The sequence below is a fragment of the Macrobrachium rosenbergii genome, chromosome 22, assembly GCF_040412425.1.
Source record: "Macrobrachium rosenbergii isolate ZJJX-2024 chromosome 22, ASM4041242v1, whole genome shotgun sequence".
NCBI lineage: Eukaryota > Metazoa > Arthropoda > Malacostraca > Decapoda > Palaemonidae > Macrobrachium > Macrobrachium rosenbergii.
In genome coordinates this window covers 47,486,384-47,504,753 of record NC_089762.1, presented here as the reverse complement: position 1 = coordinate 47,504,753, position 18,370 = coordinate 47,486,384, and the positions used below count along the sequence as shown (strand labels likewise).

General features: G+C 36.3%; 1 protein-coding gene across 1 annotated transcript in view; it reads left to right on the top strand.

Annotated features, from left to right (window-relative positions):
• LOC136850841 (putative neural-cadherin 2) overlaps nt 1-18,370 on the top strand; it is an 812,567-nt gene that overhangs the window by 224,158 nt on the left and 570,039 nt on the right. Inside the window, 1 exon segment of the mRNA XM_067124862.1 lies at nt 5,554-5,619. Coding sequence (XP_066980963.1) covers nt 5,562-5,619 — 58 coding nt within the window. The 5' untranslated portion in view covers nt 5,554-5,561.

The window sequence follows — 18,370 nt, the reverse complement described above, 5'->3', positions numbered from 1 at the left end:
TTCCCTCTCAGCGCTGAATGACCCCATACGTCCCAGCGCTTGGCCTTGGGCCAAAATCCTGTATTTCATATTCCAGCAGGAAACGAAACCAGTCCGAATGAAGTTGAGTAAACCAATGAGAGACAACCGGAAACGATCAATTAAATGGTAAAATGGCATCTCTCACGGTATTGCTAGTTTAGGGTTGCTGTTTAACTTCGCAGCAAGTACCTACACACTTTCCAAGTCAGCTCCCGAGTCGAGTGGCCGTGTCTTTGTTTAGCGGCGTTTTGTGCATTTATTCATGTGATTTTCGCGGATATATTTTTATTAGTGTTTAAGTGAGGATTCCTATAGTGGAGAGTACTGCAATGAATATTGTGAATATGGAGGTAAGTTCTCTCAAGGTGGGTCGTGGGAATCGCAGTTGTGACGTTGCTTAGTTTTCCGTAATGTAACCTAAGCATACCTTTTTTATTTTTATCCTAGTACGTAACAGTTAGTTCCAGTGCTTCTGCTGTAGACATCCTTCCTCTGTCCCAAGCTTGGAAGATGCACACGCAAATAACTCGTATGTTTGTGTATGTATGCCATACATACATACATACATACATACTGGACACCTGAATATATTGGCGAGGACAACCGTTAAGAAGGCAGTTAACCATAGTCATTAAAGTATTATAAAGGACCACTTTTGATCCTAACTGTAATGCATTTTTCTAAAAAACATCTACAAAATCTCTTAAGACATTCGTACATAACAAGGAATACTCTTTGCTACAAGAATTCACGATATGCGATGCAGAACTTAAAAGATAGTCATGGCACACATTTGAAAATGAGCCACAAAAATTGTCCATCAATTTTCAAAGCCGAATCTCAGGATAGGTTGGTAAAAGCGACATTAATACCAGAACTGCTGCTTACTTGGCTTTCAAGTGATCATCGGCGGTATCAAGAAAATGATCGTAATATTAATATATCCCGGGAAGGTTTGCCGAATCGTCGTACCTCTTGCTTGGACCACTCGACTGAGGCCGGTAACCAGTCTCATAAGCATGTCAGCAATTTGGGTACAACTCAGTTGGATGCTTCCGTCTCCCCGGTATTCCGGAGTTGAACAGGTGAACTGTGTATCATTCTGATGCTGAGAGGGATTATCTGGACCATGAAATAATATTACAGTCATTAACTGAAAGTACTTCTCAAAAATGAAATTATTTGCACTGAGTTTAATCAGCGAGATTAGGTAACGAATCTTCTGTAGCCTCTTGCAGTAGACAAGATAAATGTGTTACCGCGGATTTTTTTCTCTCTCTCTCTCTCTCTCTCTCTCTCTCTCTCTCTCTCTCTCTCTCTCTCTCTCTCTATAAACAGATAGATAGAATTTAATAGTGGTTGAAAAAGGAGTTTTCTTGCTGATTCCCTCTTTCTTTCCTAGGTGAAAAAACTGGGTGAAGTTTTATTCCAGGATTTTTCCATTACTTATTACTATTATTATTTTATTATTATCATTCTCATTAGGCAATGCTCACGGATTCATAAGGGGAAAAAAAACGAAAAGACCGTTAACTTGCCAAGAATCTCCCACCAAAAAGAATGACCACAATATACACAGAGAGAGAGAGAGAGAGAGAGAGAGAGAGAGAGAGAGAGAGAGAGACGGCGTAAATGCACATCAGACGTTTTTTATTTGTCTCCCAGAAAGGAAAGACCATTAGATGATTACACATTAAAGCAATTTTCCCCGAAAAAGAGGAAGGTAATGACGCATTCAAGATTTTTTTTTTTTTTCCTTTTTCTTTTCGACGAGAAACGGCACCATGGACGTTCGTTTTTCCACCGGAAAGTGAAATATGATTGCGCCTTCGTCGCGTCGTTCTTGTTAGGGAATCTTCCTCTTTTCCTACAGTTTCTTTGTATACTCTGTATACAGGCAACACTATTTTGCATCAGTGAGAAATGAAATAAGTGACACTGTAAGGTATAATCTCCGTAGGGGGCTAGTGGCATGCGGTGCACTGTAGGCATTACTTGAGGTTCTTTGCAGCGTGCCTTCCTTAGGCCCCTAGCTGCAACCCCTTTCGTTCCGTTTACTGTACCTCCTTTCATATTCTTTCTTCCATCTTACTTTCCAACCCTTTCCTGACAGTTGATTCATAGTGCAACTGCTTTGAGGTTTTCCTCCTGTTAAACCTTTCAAACCTTTTTACTGTCAATTTCCGTTTCAGCGCTGATTGGCCTCATAGGTCCCAGTGCTTGGCCTTTGGCCTAAATTCTATATTCAGCTCAATTCAATGAGGTATAATTTGCTGGAAACTGGTAATATAGTTAAATTTTGATTATATTCCCCAGGTAGGTGGATTGTAATGGTACAGTTTTTTTTTAACTATATTTAGTTGCACAAATATTTTCCCCTTGGAAATACGAACTGGATTAGACTGCGAATCTCTCTCTCTCTCTCTCTCTCTCTCTCTCTCTCTCTCTATTATTATTATTATTATTATTATGATTATTATTATTATTATTATAACCAAAATGATTATGTTAGTCTTTCAGTTCTATGTTTTTCATGCACAAATGTTGACACCCACCTCCTCCCCCGCCCTCTCTCTCTCTCTCTCTCTCTCTCTCTCTCTCTCTCTCTCTCTCTCTCTCTCTAAGCTTAGGAAAATTCTGTGGACAAGAGAAAGCGCTTGAGGATTTAAACGAATGTAAAGGCGCGAAACATTTCTCTCTCTCTCTCTCTCTCTCTCTCTCTCTCTCTCTCTCTCTCTCTCTCTCTCTCTCGGCCAGGTGACTGACTGGTACTTTCATGTCTTTGTTGAAATAACTCCCATGCATGAAATGGGTTCGTTTCATGCATGAAATTGCATTGTGGCAAATTTGCTGCCTCTTGGTATATTCATTAAGCAGTCCTGTTCATTATTATTATTATTATTATTATTATTATTATTATTATTATTATTATTATTACTTTATTAATTTATTATTATTTTTATTGTTTTATTACTTTATTAATTTATTGATTTATAATTGTTATTATTATTATTATTATTATTATTATTATTATTATTATTATTATTATTATTATTATTATTATTATTACTTTATTAATTTATTATTATTATTACTATTATTATTAACTTTATCGTAATTTTTATTCTATTAATATACTATTACTATTATTGTTATTATTATTATTATAATTATTATTTTATTAAAATTTATTATTATTATTATTATTATTATTATTATTATTATTATTATTATTATTATTATTATTATTATTATTATTATTATTTTGTCATCTGCACCCAATACCTGAGAAGTACAACCTGATTTTACCCATAAAAATATGATCAGCTCAAACCAGTCCAGCATATTTTCAAAACTCCAGGTTCTATATCATGGCGATTTGCAGCGCTTTATAAAGGACATTTCGCCAAAATTCCCCGAAGCTAGTTGAGCAATTTGCTATTTCCTGCCTTTTGCAGGCTCCCCACCGTTTGCCTGAGTGCCGTGATTTCTCCAGTCCTTGAACGCCGAATCTATTCCCGAGGTAATCTTTGTTTCGCGTTTTTGCATTGTTCCTTTTCTCCTGTTGGGTCGTCTGAATTACCGTAAGCTTTAAAGCAGTAGTGCATGCGTTGCCCGTCCGATTGCCATCGTTATAGAGAGAGAGAGAGAGAGAGAGAGAGAGAGAGAGAGAGAGAGAGAGAGAGAGAGAGAGAGAGTTTTACATTCGTCTTTTAAATCCTCGGGACGTTCTCTTGTCCACAGAAGAGAGAGAGAGAGAGAGAGAGAGAGAGAGAGAGAGGTATGTTTCATGTTTCTACATTCGGCGTTGAAATCCGCAAGCGCTTTCTCTTGTCCACAGAATTTGCGTAAGCTTATTCTATAAAGCGGTGTTGCGTTGCCTATCCGAAAGTCATAGTTAGAGAGAGAGAGAGAGAGAGAGAGAGAGAGAGAGAGAGAGAGAGATGTTTCACGCTTTTGTGCAATCATCGTTTAAATCCACAAGCGCTTTCTCTCGTCCACAGAATTTTCGCCAAGCAGTATTGCGTTGCCCATTCGATTGCCTTCGTGAGAGAGAGAGAGAGAGAGAGAGAGAGAGAGAGAGAGAGAGAGAGAGAGAGAGAGAGAGAGAGAGAGGTCCCTTTTGAACTTCCTTTGGGCAGACGCTCGGCGAAATGCCATGCGAGAATAGCCCTTGTGTCGGTCTATCATCGTAATCATCCTCTAACACAATCCTATCCTTCGCCTCATGGCCCGAAAGTTTGCTTTGTCGACGTTCAAAGAGAGAGAGAGAGAGAGAGAGAGAGAGAGAGAGAGAGAGAGAGAGAGAGAGAGAGATCCTTTGAGGTTAGAGCTAATCCGTTTCGCATATCCGAGCCGCGCCCTCGGGCTCCTTTGCAGAGAGAGAGTGAATATTGGAGGTTCTTGCATCCTTCCTTCCTTCCTTTCTTCCTTTCTTCCTTTCATCTTTTCCCTCCGTCATCGCCTCCCTCTGCGTCTTCGTCGTCTTCGTCTGCAGCAGCCGTCTTGCTTGCTTGCTTGCTTGCTTGCGGCTTCCGGCGCTGCTCATTCCATGTCCCGCCTCGGGGAGCCACTTGTTACCGGACCTTTATATATACGCGTCCTTTTTCTGGATTCCTTTCGCTTCAGGGCGCAGGGGGGGGGTGGGGCGAGGGGGTTGGTGGGGAGGTGGGAGGTTGGGGGGGAGATACAGTCAGGTAGCTGATGTCCACGGATCATTTTATTTTTGGATTTTTGATTAAGTTATCAAGCAGTGTGTGTAGACTCGTGAGAGAGAGAGAGAGAGAGAGAGAGAGAGAGAGAGAGAGAGAGAGAGAGAGAGAGAATCTTCATGAGCATAATCGTCTATATTGTGGTGATTCAGGTGATACATTCTGCCATTTTTAAATACAGCATACAGACAGTGTTCTGGATTTAATAAATCTCTGTATTTCTGATTTGCAACAAAGCAATAAAACTAAAAACTTGTTTTCAGAATCTAGTCTTCCTAATTTGCAAGCATGTGCTTGCATTCCCTAAAGAAGGGGACTTTTTGATTTTTGGTCACTGATATTCTGCTTGGGGAATTCGATAAAATACTACAAATCCAGAGGTTCAAAATTTTATTTTGAATGGTTACAAAGCACTGAAAAGCACTGGTCAATATGAGAAATGCACCGTTAGGGGGTTAGTGCCGTCAGTGCAATGTAGGCATTACTTAAGGTTCTTTACAACCCCTTTCATTCCTTTTACTGTACCTCCTTTCATATTCTCTTTCTCCCACCCTCTCCTAACACTTGATTCATAGTGCAACTGCTTTGAGGTTTTCCTCCTGTTACACCTTTCAAACCTTTCACTGTCAGTTTCCGTTTCAGCACTGAATGACCTCATAGGTCCCAGTGCTTGGCCTTTGTCCTAAATTCTATTATTCAATTCAATTCAACCTTTCAAGGTAATTCGTGAAGATATCTTCAGTTTTGTTTAACGGACGTTATAGTAAAAGAGACTCAGTACTGATAAATAACTACAGTACCCTTTTTTTTTCTCTTGCAGAACGAACGATGGCCGTGAATATGGTAATTCCACTTCTTATCCCCCTCGAGGAGAACCTTCATAACAGTAAGTGCAGGTTTTTTGTTATAAATACTTAGACAATAATTAAATATTTAGACTGTAATTTATCTTGGGTTTTTCTGGTCTTGCATTTCAATTTTTCTCCAGCCGCAGTGTAATATCGTTGAGCGAGAGATACCGCGATATTAATTGTTTTTATCAGATTTATAGTTATTTAATGAGTTTTTATTTTTGTTATGTTCAGACTTGTAGGTAAGTGTTAGGATGGTCTGATTTGTGATGTCAAGTCTTTTGATTATGTGCATTTAAGTGTATAGTCTATAAACAAGCCATCGTTTTGTGCGTATATATATATATATATATATATATATATATATATATATATATATATATATATATATATATATATATATATATATATATATATATTTCTGTTCATTGATTGTAATTGTTTAGCGAAAATGTGATAGGCACCGTGACGTTACTTCATTATTAATTATCAAATAATTAAAGTATTTCTTTTACGTACATTCTCATGTGTTATTGGTACGATGTGACGTTCGGTGCTGAAAGGTTTAAAATAAGCAACTTATATACTGTATATATATGCATATATATGTGTACACATATGTATATATATTATATATATCTATATATATACATATACATATATACACATATATACAGTTTTGGGTGTGCAATGTAGCTCACGCTTACCGCTCGCCGCCTGATGACTTTATTTCCAATAGCTGGGATCACGGCCACCAATCTTCGATAAGCCATCGGGCCGGGGGGGGGGGGAGCGGCCAGGTCCAAAAAACCCACTCCTTCCCCCAATTGGAATCGGCAATATCGAGGAGGTTTGCGAGATCATTTGGCGTAAGATCAGACTTTTACGATCGCGAGCATAAGGCCGGCCTCGAATAATATTGCGTTTTTTCCTCCTTTAAAATTTTCCTCTTTTTTTTTTTCTTTTTTTCCCCCCGAGGAAATAATCCGCGATTGTTGGGAGCTGAAGGTGTTAAGAGATCGCTTTCAAGGGCGATGGTGTATTTTTTTTTCAGCTCTTGTAAAAGCGAAGGTCTGGTCGTAGAGACGGCCGTATTCAGAGTTGTTTTAACAGTGTAAATTGCACTGGCGTGCAAATATGGCCTTTTGAAGAAGTTCTGAATTTAAAAAAAAAATTTTTTGGCGCCTGGAAAAGAAATGATTTCGTGCATTCAGACATTTTATGGTCAGAATGTTAATGGTATTGATTTCTTCTTCCATATCGTATGAAAAGTTGCTATTTTACGAAATCTGTCTTGATTGAAAGATCTTTTATTGTAATGGATTCAACGAAATGAATACATACATATACAAACATTTTATATATGTACAGTATATATAACGTATATATATATACATATATTTGTATATGATTATATATATAAATATATATATATATATATATATATATATATATATATATATATATATATATATATATATATATATATATATATATATATATTATATTATATATAAGCATATATATGTATATATATAGAAATGTGCTGGTATTGCTGTGATAAGTGTTCTTAAATTAGGCTGTATACTTTAACCAAGTGATAACCAAGTTGTAACTAGGCTTTTGGGTAAATTACCCGCGTCTAATATATAATTGACTAGTGTGGGTTCATCGTATAATATTTCTTCTTTACCCTTGCATTTATTTTCTTTATGTAATGAGTCTTTTAAAACACTAAGACACATTGATCATTATTTTGTGCATGTCGGTGTTTGTTAAATTTGCCAGTTAAATGATTTCTTCTTTAAACTGTAAAGACAAAATGTATTTAAGGTTTGTTTATCTGGCTTGCTCACTGTGTGCTTGCGTAGAGTAAGCTATTTACCTGGCAATGGCAGGCCGTAATTTGGTTTTCTCTAACATTGGTTAGTTTTTCTTGTGCATATCAATATTTGCCATTTTTCAACACCGATGCCCGAGCCGTATGCTCTCTCTCTCTCTCTCTCTCTCTCTCTCTCTCTCTCTCTCTCTCTCTCTCTCTCTCTCGATGTTGTCTAACATTGGTTAGTTTTTCTTGTACACATCAATATTTGCCAGTTTTCAACCCCATAAGAGCCCGAGTCGTGTGCTGCTCTCTCTCTCTCTCTCTCTCTCTCTCTCTCTCTCTCTCTCTCTCTCTCTCTCTCTCTCTCTCTCTCTCTTCGTTTGTTTGTGTATTGGATGGTAGTAAATAAGAAAAATAAATTCTGTGGTTATTGGTGTATTTTGTGGAGAAAATGCCACGAGATTTCATTCTGCACTTAAAAAATGGTCTGATCCTTGCTCACTCTAGGTAGTTCAATTCTTTACTGCAAGTTTTAATTCGGATTCGATTGCGTTTCTCTTTAAATTGTTGGAAATTGTACTAGGTGCTTGTGATATTGTAGATTTTGGTTTTCTGTAAAAGAAAACTATTGAGATAGCTTTGTCTGTCCGTCCGCACTTTTTCTGTCTGCTATTTTTCTGTCACGGCCTCAGATCTTAAAAACTACTGAGGCTAGAGGGCTGCAAATTGGTTTATTGATCACCTACCCTCCAATCATCAGACATATCAAATTGCAACCCTCTAGCCTCAGTAGTTTTATTTTATTTAGGGTTAAAGTTAGCCATGATCGTGCGTCTGGCTCCGATATAGGTGCCAACAACACAGGCCGCCACCGGGCCGTGGCTGAGAGTTTCATACAGCATTACACGCTTTACAGAAAACTCGAACGCGCCGAAGAAACTTCGGAGCATTTTTTACTTGTTTCAAATGATTCCGATGGCGTTTTCAAACAAGTGGATTTTTCATGGATTCGCAGTGCCCTTGTAAATATTAGAATTTATTATACGACGTTGTCAAGATGTTCTGTTTCTGGGAATATGCTTTTCCATAATTATTTACGTGTCATCGTAAATAAAATGGTAAACACGCTCTGTTATAAATGTCACTAAGTGGGACGCCTCTTGCAGCAATTCTCTGCAACTGCAGTAATTTTTTAAAATGTCTTTTTTTCTTTTTTCTTTGAAAGCTCCTCACTGATTCAAGATAATGAAGACCTCTCCCTTTTCTTGATGAATAGGATGAGGCAAACTGTCCATCAACAGATACGTTTTTCTGATCGCGATGAACGTACTTCCATTATAATTAAAAATTTATATCATACCTTTTACTTCTACCTATGCTGCCCCAGACCAATTCCTTACAGGCTGTTCTAACCATGAACATTGGGAGTTTCTACTGGCCTGATATAATAATCTTCAAGTATATCTCCTTACTTCTTACTTATTAGGACATTGAAACTGCTAGTGCCATGGATAAAATAAAGTCCTTTTTCGTTTGAAGAAACTGTATTATGTAGATACCTCATGTATTTCTGTCCGGTTCAACTCTCTGATGCTTTCAAGTCATATGCATCTGTAGACACTTGGGTTGATGTTTTTATGCATCTGTCGACACTTGCATTGATGTTTTATGCATCTGTCGACGCTTGGATTGATGTTTTCATGCATCTGTAGATACTTGGATTGATGTATTTATGCATCTGTCAGACACTTGGATTGATGTTTTTATGCATCTGCAGACACATCTGTCGACACTTGGATTGATGTTTTTATGCATCTGTCGACACTTGGATTGATGTATTTATGCATCTGTAGATACTTGGATTGATGTATTTATGCATCTGTCGACACTTGGATTGATGTTTTCATGCATCTGTCGACATTTGGATTGATGTATTTATGCATCTGTAGACACTTGGACTGATGCTTTCACCTTCAGTCCCATTCTTACCCAATTTGGTTAATTTGCTTCTAGCCTAATCTTCAGCTTGATTTTTTTTTATTTGGTCAGATGTAATTGGATTTCTTGGTATCTCTTTTGGTCTGCCTATTACCTGTGCTGTAGTTGTTGCTCTTGAGGGGATACAACCTTCTTGGAAAGATATTAAAGACTTAGTATCTCTATTCTCGGCATTACATTATGGAGGCAATAAGCTTGGGAATCACTCTTTTCCATTTATCAGCATATTATAAAAAATGCTTGCTGTAGCATAAGAGAAATTCACTGATAATGCTATTATCGGTTTTTAAGACAGGATTAGGTTATTTTTTCCTTCTTTAGGCGTACAAAATATCAGTGAAAAAATAAACTAATCTGATTAGGATTTTTTGGGGGGCTGAGAATTACAAATCCTTTTATCGGATTATTCCTAAACAGCATTGTGGCTTCGTGTTATCACAAAATTATCACAAAATAACTCGTATTCCGAGTGTGGGAAGAAATTGCGAAAATTTCAAGCATTCTTCGCTTTGGGGTTGGGTTGAGTTTCATCATCATAAACCATTTTCTGGTCTTTTTCAGTGAGGAAATAAGAGACAGTGAATACCCTGGCTCGTGTGGTTAGGAAATATGAGGAGATTTTGTCTCATTTTTTTAAGTTGGTTGATACAGAACCGTGCGTAGATTCACTCACTTTTGAAGTCAGTTGATGAAGAGAAATATAGCAAATTCATGACTCATTTTTAAAGTCAGTGGATGGAGAAAAATGAATAGATTCAAGGCTCATTTTTCAAGTCAGGTGATGCAGAAAACTGTGTAGATTCATGACTCATTTTCTGAGTCAGTGGATGCTGAGAAATAGGTAGATTCATGACTCATTTTTAAGGCAGCTGATGCAGAGAAATTAGTAGATTCATGACTCATTTTTTATGGTAGTTAATGTAGGAAAATGAGTAGATTCATTACTTACTTTTAGGGCAGTTGATGTAAAAAATGAATAGATTCATGATTCATGTTTTAAGCCAGTTGATAGTGAAAAATAATTAGATTCATGACTCATATTTTAAGACAGTTGGTATAGATATATGAGTGGATTCGTGATTCATTTTTGAGTTAGTTGATGCAGAAAAATGAGTAGATTCATGCTTCAGTTTTTAAAGGCAATTAATGCAGAAAAATGAGTAGATTCATGCTTTAATTTTTAAAGGAAATTAATGCAGAAAAATTTGTAGATCCATGATTAATTTTTCACGTTAATTGATGCAGAAAAATGAGTAGATTCATGCTTAAATTTTTGAAAGCAATTTATATGGAAAAATGTGTAGATTCATGATTCATTATTTGAGTTATTTGATGCACAAACATGAATAGATTCATGCTTCAATTTTTTAAAGGCAATTAATGCAGAGACCTCTATTTCTAAGTTATCATATTAAAAAAAATTCTCCAGTTGTTATTGTAATTCGTCTCTACGTAAACATTTCATCAATCCGTTCCTCCGGAGGGGAATAGTGCCGTCAGTGCGCCTCGTGCGGTCCACTGTAGGCATTGCTTAAGGTTCTTTGCAGCGTGCCTTCGGCCCCCAGCTGCAACCCATTTCGTTTCTTTTACTGGACATCATTTTTTATTGTCTATCTTCCATCTTACTGTCCACCCTGTCCTGACAATTGATTCATAGTGCAACTGCTTTGAGGTTTTCCTCCTGTTACACCTTTCAAACCTTTTTACTATCAATTTCCGTTTCAGCGCTGAATGACCTCATAGGTCCAAGTGCTTGGCCTTTGGCCCAAATTCTATATTCAGTTTAATTCAGTTCAAATCTATCCATCTGTGGATTCCTCCCTGTTGACGACCAATGTTTGGCTCACATAGCCGAGTCCACTGTGGTATCTCTCGTTGATGAACGTCATCTCCCAGCTTTTCAATAGGGTTATTGGGCGATCGTGAGAGGAGGTCATTAGATGATATTAGGACGTATCAAAAGAGGGCATTCGTGCTCTATGGAAGAATTATGACAGGTAGTTTTTTTTTCTTTTTTTTGCTGGCAACGCTTCATTGGTCCTTTTGAGAAAGAATTATCATATTTTGTTCATATTCAGTGATGAGGTACCCTTGGGGTAAATGACACCTTTTTTTATATTTTTCTTTATTTTCTGATTTATCAGACGAGACTCTGTAATTCTTTCTTCTATCAGTTTCACCAATATTCCGAAGGTTCCTTGGACCGTAGTTCTGCCCCAAAATGAAAGACTGCAATATCTGCAGAAATACAAAACTGAGAAAATTGGTGGATACTGCGGTTTTCCCGTGCCTTACTATTGATTTTGCGGGTACTGCAAATGTGACCCCCTAAAATAAAGCATTAAAGAATCATTCTGAAAATGCAGTACCTTGTGTATCAGTGTTTCACGAGTCAAATAGGTGGCATATCTCAATTTCGAAAATTTTGCAGATGCTGCAGTTTTCCATTTTAGGGCAGAGTTGTTGTCCACTAAAATTTTAAGGCAGATCTTGACCAGGGCAGCCACCTTAGAAACTATAAAACCAGCTTTTCTTCTATACTTGTTGCTTCAGGTTTTCGACGGATAACTTTTGGTTCCTTTTCTTAAAAGCATTTAGCCAATCTTTTCCAGTAGGTTTAAATTCGGCATTCTCTGTAAATTTGTAGGCAAGTTGTCTAGCCTATTTCCGTAACTTGTATTTCGCTCTTTAACATCTTAGGATTGAAACTGCCTAAAACAGTATGTTTTTTTTTTTTTTTTTTTTTTTGGGAATTCCATAGACTCTTGATATCGATTTTAATGGTTCCTCCGAGAGCATATTTCAAATAGGAGGCTCCAATCTGATTTCTTCGCACAATGATACGGCGTGATAAATCTGCATTGCTAGAGCATACCAACAATATTTATGTTTTTTTTTAGAGGTGGTAAATAGTTTATCAGCTGGGTAAAAAGACTAATTCAAGGCCCCTTGCCTCCAGACTGCGGTGATTTTAAGCTGTAGTTAATGTCATACTTATATGAAACAAAAGTGACTTCACTGAACACATAAAAATTATTAGAGTCAACCTGCGTTTTAATAAAGATCACTCTAAAGCATATGTGCATAGTCATGAAGTCTTAAAATCGGCAAATAATTGAATTCTGAGCAACAATATAGATTGTTTCAAAAGAATGTGGATAAAAATGCAATCTCTTAGTTATTCCTTTTGTACATTAAAAGATAAATTCTTTTGCCATTCTTGCAGCGTTTTCTGTAGATGGAAAATGATTACAGTTTTATACGTATTTTCTTAAAAAAAAAAAAAGGAATAAAATAGACGTTACGCATATCAAAATGAACTTTCATATAATAGCGGAATTATACAATTTTTCATCATCTGTCTTTTATTAATTTCTGTACAGCAAATTGAGAGAAAAGCTTACCCGGATAGAATGAAAAGCCCAAGAAATATCCCCTAGTTAATTAATTCTATAATATATTTTTTCCTAAAAAATAAAAAAAAGTATTGGTTGATAGCGTGGTTGGAAAAGATTAAACCAGATGAACCCCATGTTGGGGTAGTGCCGTCATTGCACCTCACGAGGTGTACTGTAGGCATTACTAAAGGTTCTTTGCAGCGTCCCTTCGGCCCCTAGCTGCAGCCCCTTTCATTTCTTTTACTGTACCTCCATTCATATTATCTATCTCCCATCTTGCTATCCACCCTCTCCTAACAATTATTTTAATTATTTAAGTTCCTCGTTGGGAGAGACGGTACAGTTGTGGGTTAGCACTCGCTAGGCCCGAATTCGAGTCTCCGGCCGGCTGATGAAGACTTAGAGGAATTTATTTCTGGTGACAGAAATTAATTTCTCGCTATAATGTGGTTCGGATTCCACAGTAAGCTGTAGGTCCCGTTGCTAAGAAACCAGTTGGTTCTTAGCCCCGTAAAATAAGTCTAATCCTTCGGGCCAGCCCCAGGAGAGCTGTTAATCAGGTCAGTGGTCTGGTAAAACTAAGGTATACTTTTTCATAGTGCAACGGTGAGGTTTTCCTTCCGTTACACCTTTCAGACCTACACACTCTCAATTTCCTTTTCAGCGCTGAATGACCTCGTAGGTCCCAGTGCTTGGCCTTTGGCCTAAACTCTGTATCCCATTGCAAATCCGATGAAAAATCCAAAACCCAACTCTTTAAACCCGTCTACAGAATCCATTAGCGATTTCATCCGCTTTGGGAAACCGTCTCGGGCAAATCTCTTGCATTTGACTGTGATTCACAAACATCCTTCCTAAATATGCAAATCCCTCGAGGCTTTGTTGTGGAGTCAGGCAGCGGTATTTAATGGGTAACATTTCATGTTAAGTGAATGGCGGTCATTTTATATATACATTTATTCTCTTCATTTCCATATGACAGATGAGACGGTCTTTCTGATCATTTGCATAGGATGTTTTAGTTTAGGATTGTACGGTTTATCGTCGTTGGTGAGCGTGAAATATAAGTATGTAGGTAATGAATTAAAACGGTAGGACTAGATCTCTCTCTCTCTCTCTCTCTCTCTCTCTCTCTCTCTCTCTCTCTCTCTCTCTCTCTCTCTCTCTCTCTCACGGCTGTTTAATTAGTTGTTCTTTATTTCTGTTAACATCATCAACCTGTCTTTTTCGCTTTTCGCTTGTTAAGCAGTTTTTTTTTTAACCAGTGCCCTGACATTTTGCCAATATGTATATGTATATATATATATATATATATATATATATATATATATATATATATATATATACATACATACAGTATATGTGTGTATATACACAGTGTATATATATATATATATATATATATATATATAATATATATATAGTATGTATCTACGTATATATATGTGTGAATGTATATGTACAGTATATGTGTGTACCAGAATATCTTCGAAGGATTTCTATTCTGTATTCCGAAGAAAACGGTAGCTTCCTGCACTCTGTGAAAGAAAACGGGAATGGAACGGTATTTGAAAACGTATGCGTCATCTGACTGTTGGAGGGTCACAATCTCTTACTACCCTTTACAGTTTGTGAACAGTACATAACTTGTGTCATATAACAATTTCATTGCGTCAGAGGTATGATACATAACAGCAGTTACTGGGAAAATAAGGGAAATGTTAAATGGTTATCCAGAAAGTAATTACATTTCTCTTAGGAAAATAGTTTTCAAAAGACCTTATGGTAATTAATAATAGCATGAATAAATATATATTCCCGGTTCACTAAAGGCAAAGCGTTTGATAATATTGCGTGAATCTGTGTTATGCATTACGTAGCTTGTATTATTTATTTTGTATAACGTAATATGTGTAAGACGATTTAGAGGAATCCTTAAGAAATTGGTCTTATCATATTTTATATATATTTCTTATTTTAGATATATTCCTATTTCAATTTTATATTTGAATTTTCATTGATAGAACATATAACAGGGAAAGTAGACAGAATGTCTTATAATTCATAATAATATGAAAAAATATATTATTCCCTATTTAACTAAAAGCAAAAAAGAGTTGGCTGCAATCTCATCCCTTTTACCCAAATCATATTCCTAATTCCGGTTTTTTTTTTTTTTTTTTTTTTTTTTTTTTTTTTTTTTTAGAAAGTGTGTCAGAATGTAATCAAGATTTTCACCGAAGGGGGAAATGAGATAGCGATCTCTCCTTTCCCAAAATGTTTTTTTTTTTTTTTTTTTTTTATTTGCCGCCCTCATTCTGATTTGCTTTTCCAGGATATTACTTCGTCCCCCTTGCGTTAGTTTCCATATTTCCAGACATTCAGAGAATTTGTGAAAGTGTACTTTATTGCGAACGATGGTTGGGTAACCACGCGAGCCGTCAGAGGCTACAATTTGCTTGTTTATTTTATTTATTTTTTGTTAATATTCATGTGCTTGGTATGTACTTGCATGAATATAAAAACTGCTTTAAGTTGCTTTTTAATCAAATCCCCGTAAGGGGTGCACTGTAGGCATTGCCTAAGGTTCTTTGCAGCGTCCCTCCGGCCCCTAGCTGCAACCCCTTTCATTCCTTTTACTGTACCTCCATAAATATTATCTTTCTCTCCTAACAGTTATTTCATAGTGCAGCTGCGAGGTTTCCCTAATGTTACACCTTTTCAAACCTACCTACTCCTAATTTACTTTCCAGCGCTGAATGACCTCTTAGGCCCCAGTGCTTGAAATTTGGCCTAAACTCTATATTCCATTCCATTCCCCTCCATTAAGCAAAATGGAAAACCTTGAGCAGAAAATATCATCCTTTCACAAGTTTGAAAAAATTTCAATGAGAAAAATGAGAAAAAAAAAAATAGATTCTACCAAATGAACGTGAGTAAGGCTAAAAAAAAATTCAATCTGAATTAATTTTTAAGGGGAAAAAAAAACACCATTCGTAACTTGAAAAAGGAAATGTTTTTAACCCCCTCAAACTCTTGCTGGCGAGTAAAACATTTCTCAGAAATGTGTGAATATATTTTCACTGGTCTCTGTGAAATTCAGTGTGTGAAAAACTGGATGAAGAGAGGAACGGAATTAAATATACTTATTCGGTAAATAGATCGACAGATAAAAAATAGGTACTCCTAAAGGGTGCCCATTAGCTTCAGTGCTGTATTTCTTCTTTTACTTTTCTGTAAAAGAAAACTATTGTGCCGATTATGTTCGTCCGTCCACACTTTATTCTGTCCGCCCTCAGATCTTAAAAACCACTGAGGCTAGAGGGCTGCAAATTGGTATGGTGATCATCCACCCTCCAATCATCAAACATACCAAACTGCAGCCCTCTAGCCTTAGTAGTTTTCAAGATCTGAGGGCGGACCGACAGACAAATAGCCATCTCGATAGTTTTCTTTTACAGAAAACTAAAAGCCGTAATATAATTATTGTGCAGCGTAAATGTCGATAGATGTTTAACAGCAGAGTCGAGAATTGGGGCCAAATCTATAATTTGTTCTTCCAATCAGAAATGATTGGATTTATGAGATTTTAATGCTGTTACTTTTGTACCGTAAAATCCATTTTTTTGTGCTTTTCGTAAAAGAACATATAATTATGAATTCTTTGTATCGTTTGTTGGTGGGAGCATGTTTCATTACTGAGTTATTATATAAATTTATTCATATCGAAAAAGAAAACAAGGGATTTAGAAAATGTTCGCAGTAGGCGACTGTAATTATTTTTTTATTTTTAATTATTATATTCTCTGAAGAGCTTGCAAGAGAAGTGAATGTCATCTGTGGTCTGTTATATAATAATAATAATAATAATAATAATAATAATAATAATAATAATAATAATAATAATAATAATAATAATAATAATAATAATTATTGTTGGTCACTGTCTGAAGTTAGGTAGTCATCATCATGTCTTCTCTTTGACATATTCGTTAGGTGTTTCCATAACATACCAGTGGCAAGGTCACACGTGGACAGAGAGAGAGAGAGAGAGAGAGAGAGAGAGACTGTAGGTATTTTGAAAGTTAGAAAAGATAGACTATTCCGTAGCGCCCGTGAAGAAGTAAAAAAAGAACTGTTGATCCTTGTGGGTTCTCCAGGATTATTATTATTATTATTATTATTATTATTATTATTATTATTATTATTATTATTATTATTATTCTCTCTATTATTATTATTCTTCTCTCTCTCTCTCTCTCTCTCTCTCTCTCTCTGTACTGATATTGCAAAGTGTTTTAAAAGGTGATTTAGAACGTACACACACTACACACTGCCTATAAACTATAAGTGTTTACACACTACACACTGCCTATAAACTATAACTGTATACACACTGCACACTGCCTATAAACTGTAAGTGTATACACACTACACACTGCCTATAAACTATAAGTGTTTACACACTACACACTACCTATAAACTATAAGTGTTAAGTGTATACACACTACACACTGCCTATAAACTATAAGTGTGTACACACTGCCTATAAACTGTAAGTGTATACACACTACACACTGTCAATAAACTATAAGTGTATACACACTGCACACTACCTATAGACTAGAAAGCGTATCTGCCATAAACTGGAATTATACAATTTTAACAAAACTCTTAGAAATACGATTTTTCTCGGATCATTCAAAATAATTTTTATACAAGATTTTTCTCGGATATTCAAATCCAATCAAGTTCTTCCTCATCTCTCTCTCTCTCTCTCTCTCTCTCTCTCTCTCTCTCTCTCTCTCTCTCTCCTTTTTTCCTCCAGCATCCCCTGCTCCATTTCCGACGAAGTGGAAAAACGACGAAAGCCATAACTGGTCGCATTTTATTTTCGGCGGAAACGTATATTCGAGCCGTAATCGAATCGTGATCCCCTCCCTGATGTTTTGAACGGGATCCGAAAGTCTGTAGCGGTACTCGATTTAATTTTTCCCCTTCCGGAATTAGTACAGGGGAACGGTTTCTACTACCTGTACGGGGCATTTAAAAAAATTTTTTTTTAATGCAATTTTTTTTTTGCAAAAATTTTTTTATCCTTAAATTGGTGTCACAAGAAAGTGATCAATCCTGAAGACGAATGGTAAGGAATTATAAACGATTTTTTTAGAATTTTATAATTTTTGAAAATTATAAAGATCTAAATTTTTATCCTTAAATTGGCGTCAGAACAAAGTGCTATCGGTTCTGAAGACGGATCGTAAGAAAATATAAACGAATTTCTTCTCATTTTTATAATTTTTGAAAAAATGTTTTTCCATAAATTGCTGTCACAACAAAGTGCTATCAATCCTGAAGACGGATCGCAAGACAATATAAACGAATTTCTTTGAATGACCTCTTAGGTCCCAGTGCTTACCTTAAATTTTATACTCCAGTTTCAAATCCTCTTTCATTCGCTTCACTATACCTCCGTTCATATTCTCTTTCTTCCCTCTTTCTTTCCACAATTGTTTCGACATTATTTTCAGCGCTGAATGACCTATTAGGTCCCTGCGCTCGCC